Below are 14,810 nucleotides of genomic sequence, written 5' to 3' on the forward strand. Positions count from 1 at the left end.
GTTTTATGGCATACAGACTTTCAAAGTAATCTCTGATAATTTTTTGAATTTCTTTGGTTTCTGCCTTGATGTCCCCCATTTTCATTTCTGATTCGGATTATTAGGGTTGTCTCTTTCTTTGTGAGTCTTGCTAGTGGTTTATCAGTCTTGTTTATTTTTTCAAAGAATCAGCTCTTGGTTTCATTGATCTTTTGGATTGCTATTTGGGAATCTAGCTCAATGACTTCTGCTCAAAGTTTCACTATTTCTTACCTCCTGCCTGATTTGGGCTCCTGTTGTTTGTCATTTTCTAAGATCTTAAGCTGTGAAGTTATTTATGTGGGCCCTTTCTTCCTGAGAAAGGCTTGCAGAGTTATAAATTTTCCCCTTAACATTGTTTTAGCTGTGTCCCACAAGTTCTGGTAGCTCGTGTCTTCATTCTCACTTGTTTCCAGGAATCTTTTGATTTCCTCCTTGATTTCCTCTCTGACCCATTCATTCATTCAACATTGAGCTGTTTAATTTCCAGGTGTTTGATTCTCCATTTCTGTAAGTGATTAATTTTTATCTTCAGTGCATAGTGGTCTGAAAAGATAGTTGATACAATTTCTATATTCCTGATTTTACTGAGGTATGTTTTGTGGCCCAACATATGGTCTATCTTGGAAAATGTTCCATGTGCACTGGAAAATAATGTATATTCAGGTTTTGGGGGATGAAAAGCCCTGTATACATCTACTAGCCCGCTCTCTTCCATTTTTTTCCTTCAGAGCTAATACTTCCTTGTTGAATTTTAGTCTTACTGATCTATCCAGAGGTGGTAAGGCAGTATTGAAGTTCCTTACTACTATTGTGTTGCTACCAATGTCCTCCTTAAAGTCTATTAGCAGTTGTTTTAAGTATTTTTCTGATCCCTCGTTGTTTGTGTATATGTTTAGGAGTGTGGTTTCTTCCTGATGTTCATAACCCTTGATTATTAAAAATAATTATCATTAACATCTTTTGCTGTTCCTTCTAATCTTTTTCAGCCTGAAATCTATGTTGTCCGATGCTAGCATGGCCACCCCAGCTTTTTTGAGAGAGGTGTTTGCTTGAAGGATGGTTTTCCATTCTTTGACTTTGAGTCTGTGTTTTCTCTGACACTGCAGAATTTTTCTTGAAAACAAAAGTAACTCTTCCTGAGCCATCTGTTGTGCTCCATATTGTTTTCATAACAATTAAAATAAATATTAAATTACCATGCCTAATATGTCTCTTTGTTTTTGTTTTGTTTGTTTTGTATTTTTGGGTTTTTTTTTTCTTTTTGGGTAACACCCAGCACGATGCTCAAGGATTATTCCTGGCTCTGCACTCAGGAATTACTCCTGGTGGTGCTTGGGGTACCATATGGGATGTCATGGATTGAACTCTGGTCAGCTGTGTGTAAGGCAAATGCCCTACCCACTGTACTATTGCTCTGGGCCCTAATTTGTCTCTCTGAATAAGGAGAAAACTCAAGATTTTATTAATTTCATTGATACCTTGACAAAAGCTACATTTGTCTGTACCGTGCTACTAGATTTTGTTTAATGAGATGAGTAAAAGACCTTTTGATTTGTCTTTTCCCTTCTTTGGATACCCCACCTTCATCTGATTTGTCTTACTGCCATCCTTGCTTGACTCATGAAAGATAATTATTCATCTCTCTTTCGTTATTTAAGTTATCCTTTATTAAAAACCTACTGTATACTAAAGGTAATGTTAGATACTCCAAATGCTTTCATTATTTCATTTAATCTTCCAGAGAGTAGTCCCTTTGAGAAAGGTATTGTTCTCTTTATCATAGATATGAATCAACTGTGATTCGGAGAGATTAAAACTCATCCAGACTCAAGATTAAATATCTAAAGAGATGAAAGCCAAACTGCTAAAATTCAGGCTGAAACCCTGGGTCACCCTTGGGAAGGGGACAAGCAGATTTCTCACCTTGCCAAAGCCCCAGCAGCTGCACTCACACCTCACAGCTGCCTCGATGCCAATGTTCCAAATCCAATGCTTCATGATTAATCTCTGCAGAGATGCCAAACTGATGAAAATACCAAGTACAAAAGTTTCCAGGCTGAAAACACTGGGATCTTCTCAGAGTGGAGTTGGCAGCATTACCCCAGGCTATCAGAAGCCCAGACCCCCATACTTTCAGAAGCCACACCCACATCTCACAACCATGTAAACTCAGAGCCTAGTTAGAGATCCTGGAGTTTTTGGAGTGTTCACACCTCCAAATTCCACAATACTGATGACATCCCAGTCAGACCACACTAAATTAGATGGGAAAGTAACACAGATGCCACCTAAACTCAATGCACAATAACACAAAAGGCTCAGATGCAACAGCTTAGTAAACCCTAGACAAGGACTTAATGACCGCATGGTGAGATATAATAATTTTCATAAATTTTATTTTGCTGAAGTATCGTTTGTAATTCCATTAGCCACTTAGCTGTAACAAGCAATATAAAATAAATTATTTTGTGCTGGCTAAGGGGGCAGGTGTGAGGAAGTGGTTGGGAAAATAGCAACAAAGGTCACATTGGTGGTAGGATTAGTGTTGGAACATTGAATGCCTGTAACAACTGTATTATGAACAACTTTATAAACCACTGTGTTTAAATAAAGGGAAAAAGCTCATCTAAGGTGTGTTTGTCTCTAAGGCCCGTTATCTTTATATTGTACTAACTCTCACACTGTCTTGAAAAATCTTTCTGTTTCTCCACACCTCATTTTGTTCAGGTCCTCCTAATTCTAATTTCAACTTCAACCTTCCCTTCTCAACAGCTCTAACTAATGTTTCCCAAAGGTCAAAATAATAAGCTGTTCACCTTAGAAGAAATTTTGGAAACATAATTAAAAATTTAAAAAAGTAAAAATATATGTCAGCATATATCCTAGAAAGTTAAATACACAGAAAATATGAAGAACATTAAGAAAATAAGGTTCCATCCTTTCACATTTAGATAATAAGACCTAATTATACATAATAACTTGCAAATAACTTTTTTCCCTTGAGAAAACATACACATAGAACATAAATCTGAAATCACAGGACTATAGTTCTTATCCTCCTCCCCAAATGAACTAATCTCAATGTATTAGACATTAAAAATCACTGTAAAACAGCTAAGATTATCCAACAGATGTTTCTCAGGGATTCTTCATCTGACATCTCTGGCATGAAATTATAGTGTGTACATATAGATTACTGTCACGCTAAGGACAGACACATGACAAAAGTCCACCAAAATGAAAGCTACTGGTGTCATCACTGCAGTCCAAGAACTTCACAAACAGCACACTAGCGTGACTTTTTTTTTTCTTAAAGGACGCTATGTAACTTGTAAAATTAATTTTGGAAGCATTAAGTCACAATGTCTCCATCAACATTCCCTTATAAAACCTCCACGATGGGGGTAGGGGGCAGAAGCAATAGTACAGTGGGTAGGGCCCTTACCTTGAATGCAGCCAACCCAGCTTTAACCCTCTGTATCCACATGGTCCCTAGAGCCCAACCAGGAATAATCCCTTAGTGCAGAGCCCAGGGCACGTGTTGAGCACCGCTGGTATGACTCCCTCACCAAAAAAACAATAACAAAACAACAACAACAAAAAAAAACCTCTACCATTAAGTCATTTTGATTAACAAATTTTCTTTTAAGATTCAAATCTCCTTGGAAGAATAATTTGCTACAAAAAGAATTTGTTTCATCTGTCTTTTTCATTCCTTATTTCTAGCTGAAAGATCAGCTACCAAAGTGGATGTTTTGCTAAAGTAAGAACAAAAGGAACGACTACTTTGCTGAAGAGTGAGCAACAAGAACGTGATACAAGACTGATTGTGGAAGGAGGAAGGAACGAAGAGTCTGAAGGCCGCGGATGTGGCTCAGTGGTAAGACACATGCTTTATGTAATTGAGCTCCTGAGTATTTTGCTCCTGAGTTTATTTTGCCCAGCAAAAATAAAGACAAATATGTATGTATGGTTTTTTTCCCACATGGTCAGAGCCTCATTCTGCTCTGTTTGTGTACATACATACTGGTATGTGCAAGACAAAGTTGTAGGTAAAATTTAACTTGTGGTAGGCACTATTTTTATCCTTGTTTTACATTTGAAAAATTCAAAAAGCAAAGAGCTTGAGTGTCTTTCAGAGTTTCACAGCAGCAGAGATAAAATTCAAAGTCAGCCAGTATTTCATAACCATGGATTATGATTCTATGTTTTACACAGCATCTCTTTAGAGCTGTGGCTCTCTAGCCCCTGATTCACAGATCATATAGTAAAAATATATGATCCAGTACATCAAAATATAGTAGGAGGAAAATTTGGCAAAATATCGCTCTTACCAGGTACAGCACAGTTGATTTTTTTTCTCTTTATAACGTGTGGTTGCAACTCATAAGTTGGTTTTATTTACAATCCTCCTGTTGATCACAGTGACTTCACAATTCAAAAAAACACTGTTTTAGAGACCAGCCACTTTTCTCATGAAGCTACTGCAAACTTGAAATGTAGGTATATGTATTGAAACATTCTGTAAGAGCAAATGACACACCAGATTTTCAAGGCTCAGTATGAATAAATAATATGAAATGTCCTAGTAACAACTTCAAATTGATTATTTATCTTAGATATATTGTTTTCATAAGCAATATATTATATATTTATATTTAACATGTTTTAGATTACATAAGTTAGATATATTGAGTTAAGTAAATAAATTATTAAAACTAACTTCCTATTTTTTAGAGTGGCAACTTGACATTTTAAATTATTTATATGGTATTTTATATTTCTATTTAATAGTCCTGATATGGCTAATCAGGCTAAAAACCTTGGAATCATCCTTGACGTTCTTTCTCTCAACAGGCAAATATAGTAAGTTCTATCTTCAAATGATCCAATGTCTTCACTGCTATGGCTTTTTCTAACACACACACACACAGAGACACACACATCACTGTCACACATCACTCTCTCTCTCTCTCTCATACACACATGAATACATGTATTACATGTGTGTACCAATTACTAGTGTGGGTCTTTAAGATAGTTTCCTTACTGGTCTCTTTACTTCCTTATCACACCCTACAGTTTATTTCTTACAATAACCTGTAGTTTGTTTGCTATTTCCTGTAGCGTGCAGAGTGATCCATTGAAAAGGTCAGACTGTATCATCCTTAGGTTAAAATCCTCCAGTGGCTCCTCTTTCTAGGATTAAAGCAAGCCCAAGTCCCTGCAATAACTTACATATGTGGCCAACAATTCCACCCATTGATCTGGTCTAATTTCTTGCTCCTCCTTTTCCTTCCCTCTGCTGCTGTTGTGATGATTAAGGATCACACACCTAGCTGTGGTGCTCATACATTGGCCACAGTGCTCATGCTTTCATTTTAGTTCTGGGCTCCAACATTGGCACCTGGGGTATCACACTCATATGAGTATGGTATCCTTCCTCATGGTGCACAACTGTAGTGGTTGTAGTGCATGCCCAGGGGCCGCTGCGGTACATGCTCTGGTGCATATTTGGCATGCTCACCTGCATTCCAGCCGCAGCGCTCATCCATCGTTAGTTGGGTGCTCGCACACTCCTGGTGTAGTGCTATGACTGGACCAGGGTCCCAGACAGCAGAGCTACTTGGCCTATCTGAGCACATAAGAGCAGTGCCAGAGACCAAAAATCATGTCCTTAAACTTTCAAGGCTGGAGCGATAGCACAGCGGGTAGGGCGTTTGCCTTGCAAGCGGACAATATGGCCGACCCGAGTTCGATTCCTCCGCCCCTCTCGGAGAGCCCGGCAAGCTACCGAGAGTATTCGATATGCCAGACACAGTAACAACAAAGTCTCCAATGGAGACGATACTGGGCCCGCTCGAGCAAATCAACGATCAACGGGAGGGCCTTTACCTTTTTAACCTAAACTTTCAAGGCAGTCATTCTGAGTCACCAAGACATCCCCTATACCAAGGATGGGGAACAATTTTTCTGCCAAAGGCCATGTAGATATTTATAACCTCATTCCCAGACCCTATGATACAAGCAGATACTTGTGAGCAGCTGAGGAGACGCACATGATCTGGCTGTCATAGACGAGGGTCAGACATCATGGTTTGGCAGACCTTATACTGATGGCCCAAGGTACCACATCATGCCCTGGGCCTTGGCCTATTCCTACTACTCTCTTCTTCATTCAGTTATAGTGGCCACTATGAATTCTGAGTATGCTCCAACTATAGGGTTTTTGCACTTCTGCTACCTCTGAAGTAATCGTCTATCTCACATACTCTCTTGAAACTTTGTATTAAATTTCCATTTACCAGCAAGTTTTTTATAATTGTACTGAGAACTGTAAATCCCTCTCCTGACATTTCTCCCTTCTCTGCTTTCTTACACTTTTTTCTTTTTCTTCTCTTTTTTCTTTTTTTTTCTTTTTGGGCTGGAGCAATAGCACAGCGGGTAGGGCGTTCGCCTTACAAGCGGCCAACATGGCCGACCCGAGTTCGATTCCTCCGCCCCTCTCGGAGAGCCCGGCAAGCTACCGAGAGTATTCGATATGCCAGACACAGTAACAACAAAGTCTCCAATGGAGACGCTACTGGGCCTGCTCGAGCAAATCGACGATCAACGGGAGGGCCTTCTTTTTGGGCTACTGGCTGATGCTCAGGGGCTACTCCTGGCTCTGCATGGGGCCATATGGGACACTGGGAATCGAATCCTGGTTGGCTGCATGCAAGGCAAGCACCCTACCTGCTCTACTATGGCTTCAGCCCCACACATTCTTATCACGTACCACTGTAGCACTGTTCTCCCGTTGTTCATCGATTTGCTTGAGCGGGCACCAGTAACGTCTCACAACAAATTGTGAGATTTATTACTATTTTGGGCATATTGGATACGTCACAGGTAGCTTGCCAGGTTTTGCCGTGCGGGCGAGATACTCTCGGTAGCTTGCTGGGATCTCCGAGAGGAGCAGAGGAATCAAACCCGGGTCAGCCGCATGCAAGGCAAACGCCCTACCCGCTGTGCTATATCTAATTAAATAACTTAATCCATTTGTTTATCTATCTCCCACCCATAAAATGGAGACTTTCAAGACAGATCATTGACTCCGACTCACTATTATGCTGCCTCCCACCTGCATGTCTGGCAACTACGAGTTGAATGAATGAGTCAGGTCCCCAAACTCAAGTTTTGGCTTGTTTGTAACTTGCCATTCTCTACTGAAGCAAACATTTCAGATTTTTAACATTTCAGATTATTATTCTTCCTGAATCTCTAACTATTTCACAATAAAGACAGAGAGATTTTTCTCTTCACTCTGCTTTGTACATTATTGTTTTTCATGCTTCTTTAAGGACACTTTTAAAAAAAAGTACTACAGGAAAATATTCATTCAAAGGAATATGCACAACATTGCTCATTGCAGCACTTGGTACAATAGCTAAGGTTTGGAGTCAATCAGATGTCCAACAACAGATCAGTGAATCATGAAGATGTGGTATATCTAAACAATAAAATACTATGCAGCTACAAGGAATGATGAAATCGTGCAATTCACTGCCACATACATGGAACTGGTAGATATCATATTAAATGAAGTAAGCCAGAAGTAGGATAAACATAGGATGTTACCACGTATATGTGGTATTTAGAATAACTATATTAGTGCATGCAAATAGTTTAAAGGGGGGGGGATGCCTAAATCGTCCTTGGCCCCAGAGTATAGGGAGGAGAAGGGAAAAAAATAGAGGGAAGAAGAGGGGACGAGAGAGATGAGCAGCAGTGGGAGTGTGTGTGTGGGGGGGGGGGGGGGGACAGAAGCAAAGGGGTCAAGGGGATTCAGGTACATCCATGGTGTCAAGGAATGATAGAACTAAATATCCAAACCATGAAGTCAGCAACACTGGAATCATGAGAGCTAAACTATGATCATGATCATCCTGTTGTTCGTTGTTTGCCTCAAGCAAGCACCAGTAATGTCTCCTTCGTCCTAGCCCTGAAATTTTAAAAAGTGCCATATTTAAGGCTCTTTCAGGGTTAGGAGAATGAGACCCATCATTGTTACTGGTATTCGGCATATTGGGTACACCACAGGGAGTTTGCCAGACTCTCCTGTGGGCACATGGGCAGTTGGTGGGTGTGACCCCTGCCTATTGGAAGATGGAGGATCTGGGTGGAGGATGCTCAGCCCTGATCCAAGCAGGCTTGGAGATCGCAGCCCCAGGACCCGCATGCCTGTGTTCCTCTGCTGGTTCCTTCATGCCTGTGGAGAGTGGTCTCAGTATGGTTGTGGCTTACTCTGGAGTTCTTGGGCTGCTGGGGGCTATACTGGGGCAGGGAGAGAAACTCAACCCGACCCCCTCCAAGGGGTCCCAGGGAGGACAGCCAGGCGTGGGGGCAGGGATAGGGGATAGGGGAAGGAACCTGGAAACATTCTGGTGGAGGGAAGTTGACACTGGCGGTGGGAATCACTTCTGAAACAGTGTATGTCTAAAATTCAATTATGAATAACTTATAAATCACAGTGCCTTAATAAAACTTTTTAAAAAAATTATAAGTCCTAGAAGATGGATTTTTCTTTCCTTGCAGGCATAAAATCTTGACTTTAGACAGCTGTGCGTCTTTCTGCATTTCTAGCAAAACGATCTGCAACGACAGCCAATGCTGATCCTATGCTATGCCTACATTAATTACAACCTGCCGCTGTAAACACTAATGGTGTCTGCACGCTCATTTGGGGACCTGCCACACTTCACCTCCCTACCCATGCTGCTTCTGTCGTCAGAAAGATGCGGCCTTTCAGTGTTACTAGTAGAGATAGGGGGCTCGCGCTGCATCACACCAGGGTGTATAGCCAGTCCCTTTAGGTCAGATACAGAGAAGTCAAGAAAATTTAGGCCAAGAAAACACTGGCCGCCTTTAGGAAGAAGAACATCAGCTGGAGAGAGCGCAGTGGGGTGGACGCATGCTTTGCACGTGGGGAGTTCTGACTTGAGGCACAAGGTGCAACTTTTAGGCATACTGTGTGTCGGGGCGGGGGTGGGGGAGCCCTGAGCAGCGTGGGTGTAGCTTCCCTGGGTGGGGGAAGAAAAGAAAAGCAAAGAAAGTGCAAAGCAAGCGACCCACACATCGTTAGTGGGAAGAGCAGGGAGTCAGGGCGCTTGCTTGACACCATACAACCCTGTCTTCAAACCCCCCGGCCGGCTCCAGCTCCATCCAGCACGCAGCCTGCTACTGCGGGGCTCCCAGGCTCCTGCGCGCGGCCTCCGCGGGTGTGCAGGGCGCAGGGTCCCCGCGGGGCGCACCGCAGCCGGCACAGCCCCCCACCCGGGAGAGCACACTCTCGCGAGACTAGCGGTCCTGGGCGCGCGGGGCCGGAAGTGGGCGAGGAGGGGCCGTGACCGCTGCGCCCCGGAGCGTGGACGCGCGCGCGCGGGGGGCTGGGGTCTCCGGGGGCGCGCGCGAGGCGGAGTCAGCGAGCTGCTGTCCGGCGCCCGGGCCGACGCCCCGCCCCGTGTCCTTCACGGCGCCCGGAGCGTCCGGCCTGTTTCCCCCCCCACCACCACCACCACGCGGGGCGTTCCCCCGCGCCCCCCAGCCTCGACTCGGCCTCGCGGGAGCCGGGGGGTGGCGCCGAGTCCGGAAGCGGCGGCTGGACTTGGTCGCGGGTAAGGGTCAGGGACGCGCGGAGGCGGGGGACGGGCTGCTGTCGAGGGCCCCGTCGGTGCTTCGTGGGTGGGTGACAGCTCCTCCGGGGTCAGCAAGTCTCCCGATTGGTGGCCGCCGACCCCGGGGACGGGGCGATCTCCCACCTGTTAGCACCCAGCACGGATTCTCGGGTTAGAGCGCGTGCCGTGGGGGACGCTCGCAGCGCCTTTGGCTCTGGGACTGGGAATGTTTCTTCCCCGAGACGTTTCCAAAATGTATTGCTTTCCTCTTGGAATAGGAAATCGCTATAGGATTTTTCGTTTTTTGTTTTTAACCTTGTTGTGTGTGTCCCTTTCTCGTAAGGATCTGTCATACCGCAATTTTTATTTATTTTTATGATGATGATGTTCTTTTACCTTTGGTCTCAGTGGTGATCCAAAGAATGAGGCAGCTCTTAAGTTTGTCTTCTCTCGTTTTCTTTATCAGATTTGTTTGGTGTCCTTTATTCTTGCACGGTGATCAAAAGACACGTAGGACGTCTTCAGCGCGGCTTGTCAGTCCTAGGGAGGTGAAGGTCAATGTTTTCTTGTCCTAATTGCTCTTTGTTTCGCAGGAGTGACTTCGGAGTTTTCGTTCTTCTGCAAGATTCCAAATCCTCTAGAAGCCAAAATGGGACACAGTAAACAGACTAGAATCTTACTTCTGAACGAAATGGAAAAGCTGGAAAGGACTCTCTTCAGACTTGAACAAGGTCAGCGAGTAATTTTAAAGACAGAGCCAGCAAGTCGATTTGCTCTGTCTTTAAAATTTTCTGTCCACTGACTGTCATAAACTTTTGAGATTTTGAATATAATTCCCGTGGACCTTTCCATAACTTGATTTGTTCAGAGTTGATTCAGTGCTCTAGGAACGAAATGAAAGTGATGTTAGCGGAAAATATTTTTTTGCCTGCCAGGTTAGAATGAGGATATGTAACTTCTACTTAAAAGCAGAAGTTGACTCTATGATCAGAAGAGTCACTACATTATTTCTAAGACCATGATGTATTGGTAAATTTCATATGACTTACTTTGGATACATATAGTTTTGCTTTTTTTTTTTAATAGCTGTTTTCCTTTTTCTAAAAAAAATTTTTTTGCAATGCCCAGGATCAAACAAAAGGTCCAGTACATGAAAAACATGCACTTTGCCACCAAGCTTCATCCTGCCCCTTTCCTGGTATTTGGGATTAGATAAATAGATCCTAACAGAAAAGCAAACTGTACTTTATGGTTAGCAAAATTTTTTCAGATATAGAGAAATTAAAAGCAAAAACTGGTTGGTTTCTTGTTTTCTTTGTTGTTACTGTTGTTTCACAGCAGTACAAAAGATGAAATAGCAGATCAGGTCATGTTTAAATGCATTTGAGGTGTGATTTAAAAGATTTCAAGGAGGCTGGAGTGATAGCACAGCACATAGGGCATTTGCCTTGCACACAGCCAATCCTGGTTCAATTTTCAGCATCCCATTTTGAGCACCGCCAGGAGTAATTCCTGAGTGTAGAGCCAGGAGTAACCCCTGTGCATCACCAGGTGCGACCCAAAAAGCAAATTAATTAATTAATTAAAATAAAAGATTTCAAGGACCAGAGAGGTAGTACAGCCACTCAGCCGACCCGGGTTTTATCCCTGACACCACATATTATCATTAAGTCCCACCAGGAGTGATCCCTGAGTGGAGAACCAGGATCCCAAACTAAAGCAGGTTTTTTTTTTAAATAAAATATTTATAAAATACTTTTTTTGGCTTTTAAAAAAATTTATTGAATCACCGTGAGATAGTTACAAGCTTTCATGTTTGGGTTACAGTCACACAATGATCAAACACCCATCCCTCCACCAGTGCACATTCCCCACCACCAATATCCCCGGTATATTCCCCTTTTCCCACCCTCCCCCTGCCTCCATGGCAGACATGATTCCCCATAATCTCTCTCTACTTTTGGGCATTATGGTTTGCAATACAGACCCAGAGAGGTTACCATGTTTGATCCTTTATCCACTTTCTGCACACATCTCCCATCCCGACCGATTCCTCCAGCCATCTTTTTCTTAGTGATCCCTTCTCTATTCCAGCTGCCTCTCCCCTTTGCTCATGAGGCAGGTTTCCAGCTATGGAGCAATCTACCTGTCCCATGTATCTACTATCCTTAGGTGTCAGTCTCATGTTATGTTGTTTTATACTCCACAAATGAGTGCAGTCCTTCTTTGTCTGTCCCTCTCTTTCTGACTCATTTCACTTAAGCATGATAATCTCCATGTCTATCCATTTATAAGCAAAGTTCATGACTTCATCTCTCCTGATAGCTGCATAGTATTCCATTGTGTAGATGTGCCAAAGTTTTTGGTCACATCTCGTAGTTCTCAGGGCTTAGTTCTGGCTCTGAACTCAGGAATCACTCCTGGCATTGTTCCGGAGACCATATGGGATGCTCGGGGATCAAACCCGGGTTGACCATGTGCAAGGCAAATGTCCTACCCACTCCAGCATCCAAAAAGACTTTCTTTAAACTAGTGTCATAATCAGAAAATTATTTCTTAAAAAATTACAACCCTCAAATGTGTTGCCAGATCTTAATCATCTTCAACTTTGGTGTTTGGGATCACTGGGTACACACTCCATTATTGACCTCCATTATTGATTTTCCTGACTATGCCCTCTTTTGCTCTTCTGGTATTGATTTTTTTGGGGGGGTCATTTTTCCCCTTACTCTCTTGAGTACTCCTGGTGGTGTGAGCTCTCACTTCCATGTTTTAATTTTATGTGATTCTGCAAGAAATCCCATTTTTTTGTGCTTCAAAAAGTGTACATTTGTATGGCCTCAGCATTGCCTGCATGCTGGTGACCTGTTTTGAAAGAAGATTTGAAACACTATAATTGTAAATGTAAGAGTTGTAAACACTATAATGTTTAGAGCTGTAATTCTAAACATTTCTTCATTTGTGCACTAAAGTATTGATTTCTGGTTTTCTACCTAACTGAATGTTGAAAATCTAAATTAATGTTTCTAAATAGATATAAAGCATTAAGAGGTTACCTAGTCTCACTCTGGTTGCTTGGCTTCATCCCAGCATAAATCTATAGAATAGTTTCAGGACAGCTTCACGAGGAAGATTTAAATCTAACAAGTCCAAAACTGTCTTCTCATTCCCAACCCTTTGTTTTCTAATTCCCCTGTTTGGTGACATTTAGTGATACAGTTTCGAAAGTTGGAACCTACTCTCATTTATTCTCTTTTACTGCCATCTCTAAACTCTATAATTTCTTTCCAAAGTTCTGCTAGTTGGTTACTATGTTCCTTTCATATGCCTAAATAAATACTGTATCCCTTTCACACCAAAAGAGGAAATAGTCTTATAAAAATCTCTCCCTTGTTTATTAACTTGTATCTCAAATTTAAACAACTCTTCCTGACAGCCAAGACATTCTGTTTTGGAATTCTGCCTTCCATAGCCAAGTTTGTGTCTCTCTGTGTTCTTCACTACTAGCATCTTTCATCCTTTAATACCTTTTGGAAACTCCCTTTCCATTCCCAAACTAGTAGTTTTTCTCATGTCTGACACCTCCATTAAATATCTCATGGCTGATACTGCCATTAAATTCCACTTTTGTTGTCATTCTTTGTGTTACCTACCACTGAGCAAAAGTTCCACCTGTTCCATGGAGTCTTTCCTTAATTTTCCTTTATTTCATTTCATTTCTTTGATTTTTCATAATACAATGATTACAGACATTACAGAATAATATAATAGTGTCTAAAGTTTGAGTCTCAATACTGTCTATTTAGAGCTTGTAAAGATAGCACAGTATACTTGATTTAATACATTCTTGTTTATTGATTCCTACAACTCCAGTTAAAGCAGAGAAAATAATAAAGTCAGCCATGTATTTGGAACCCTGTGGAATATTTAAGAATGATATGGTTGACTCAAACTCTAGTTAAACCAGTAAATTCTTCCATATGACTTGATGAGAACATGTCAGATATTTTTGTGTGTACGGTATAGGAATGGTGTGATCATGTTATTTTATAGTACAAAAGACAAAAAGATGGGAGACTAGAGAGAAGTCATTGAGAAGACTTTTTAATTCTTCTTTTAAAAACTTGTCTGTTAAAACTACGAGCTTAGTTCAGTGTTTGAGACATTTTTAAATACTCAGGACCTGGTGATCTGATAATACAAAGAAAAACTGACCTTTTATTGCTTTCATATTTAATTGACAACTTTTTATTAAAAGACCATATAAAATGGCCAAAAATGCCATTATTTTTCTTTTCCAATTACACACAAATACATTTGCATAGATTTCAGTTTAAGATATGATTTCTTTTCCATTTTAAATATTCTCTTTATAGATTCTTCTAAGTCAGGAAGTAGAAGAACAAATTATTGTCATTTCTTCCCAGAGTTGTGGCCTTTTTCTATATGGAAAGAATAATGAACAAACTCAGTAGTTTTCAAACGTGGAATTCTTCCATCGTTTATACACACTAGTAAAATTTCAATTTTACATTTTCTTGAGTCATACCTGGTGATACTCAGGGTTTACTCTGGCTCTCCCTCCACTCAGGAATCACTCCTGAGGTGCTTAGGGGACCATAAGGGCTGCCAGGGATTGAAGTCACATCACCTGCATGCAAGGCAAGCACCCTTACTTGCTGTACTATTGCTTCACCCAATTTTACCATTTTTAAAAAGAAAATGTTTACATATATAAAGTGTGTGTGTGTGTGTATATATATACATATATGTATATATACATATATATAAAGCGTGTGTCTGTGTGTATGCACATACACATATATAAGATCCCTTGAATTAGGAGCTCAAATTTATGTAAATTGAGTGATGGAAACAAGATAGAAAAATTTAATTAACAATAGTCATATAATCACACTTGATCACTTCCGGTTAATTGTCGATTTGCTCGAGCAGGCGCCAATAACATCTCCATCTGTCCCTGTCACGTGCTAGTGTCGCCCAATGGCATATAATCACAGATCTTAAAAATATAATCACAGATCTTGCTAGTTTCCTATTGGAAGAATATGGCAAATCTCAGTAAAGTATTCCCAGTATTAATATGAGGAATAAGATAGCTACACTGTGTAC

At 41.4% G+C, this 14,810-nt stretch overlaps 1 protein-coding gene across 2 annotated transcripts in view; it reads left to right on the forward strand.

Moving 5' to 3' along the window:
* The first annotated feature begins 9,575 nt into the window (after nt 1–9,575).
* AGL (amylo-alpha-1, 6-glucosidase, 4-alpha-glucanotransferase) overlaps nt 9,576–14,810 on the forward strand; it is a 79,509-nt gene continuing 74,274 nt past the window's right edge. The window contains exons 1-2 of one of the 2 annotated variants that reach the window (XM_056139097.1): nt 9,576–9,677; nt 10,271–10,408. In XM_056139097.1, coding sequence (XP_055995072.1) covers nt 10,327–10,408 — 82 coding nt within the window. In that variant the 5' untranslated portion in view covers nt 9,576–9,677; nt 10,271–10,326. Of the gene's footprint in view, nt 9,678–9,773; nt 9,849–10,270; nt 10,409–14,810 lie in introns of those variants that run through there. The other variant, XM_056139098.1, reaches the window with a different exon arrangement.

Source organism: Sorex fumeus, unplaced genomic scaffold, assembly GCF_029834395.1.
Source record: "Sorex fumeus unplaced genomic scaffold, SorFum_2.1 ptg000131l, whole genome shotgun sequence".
NCBI classification, from domain to species: domain Eukaryota; kingdom Metazoa; phylum Chordata; class Mammalia; order Eulipotyphla; family Soricidae; genus Sorex; species Sorex fumeus.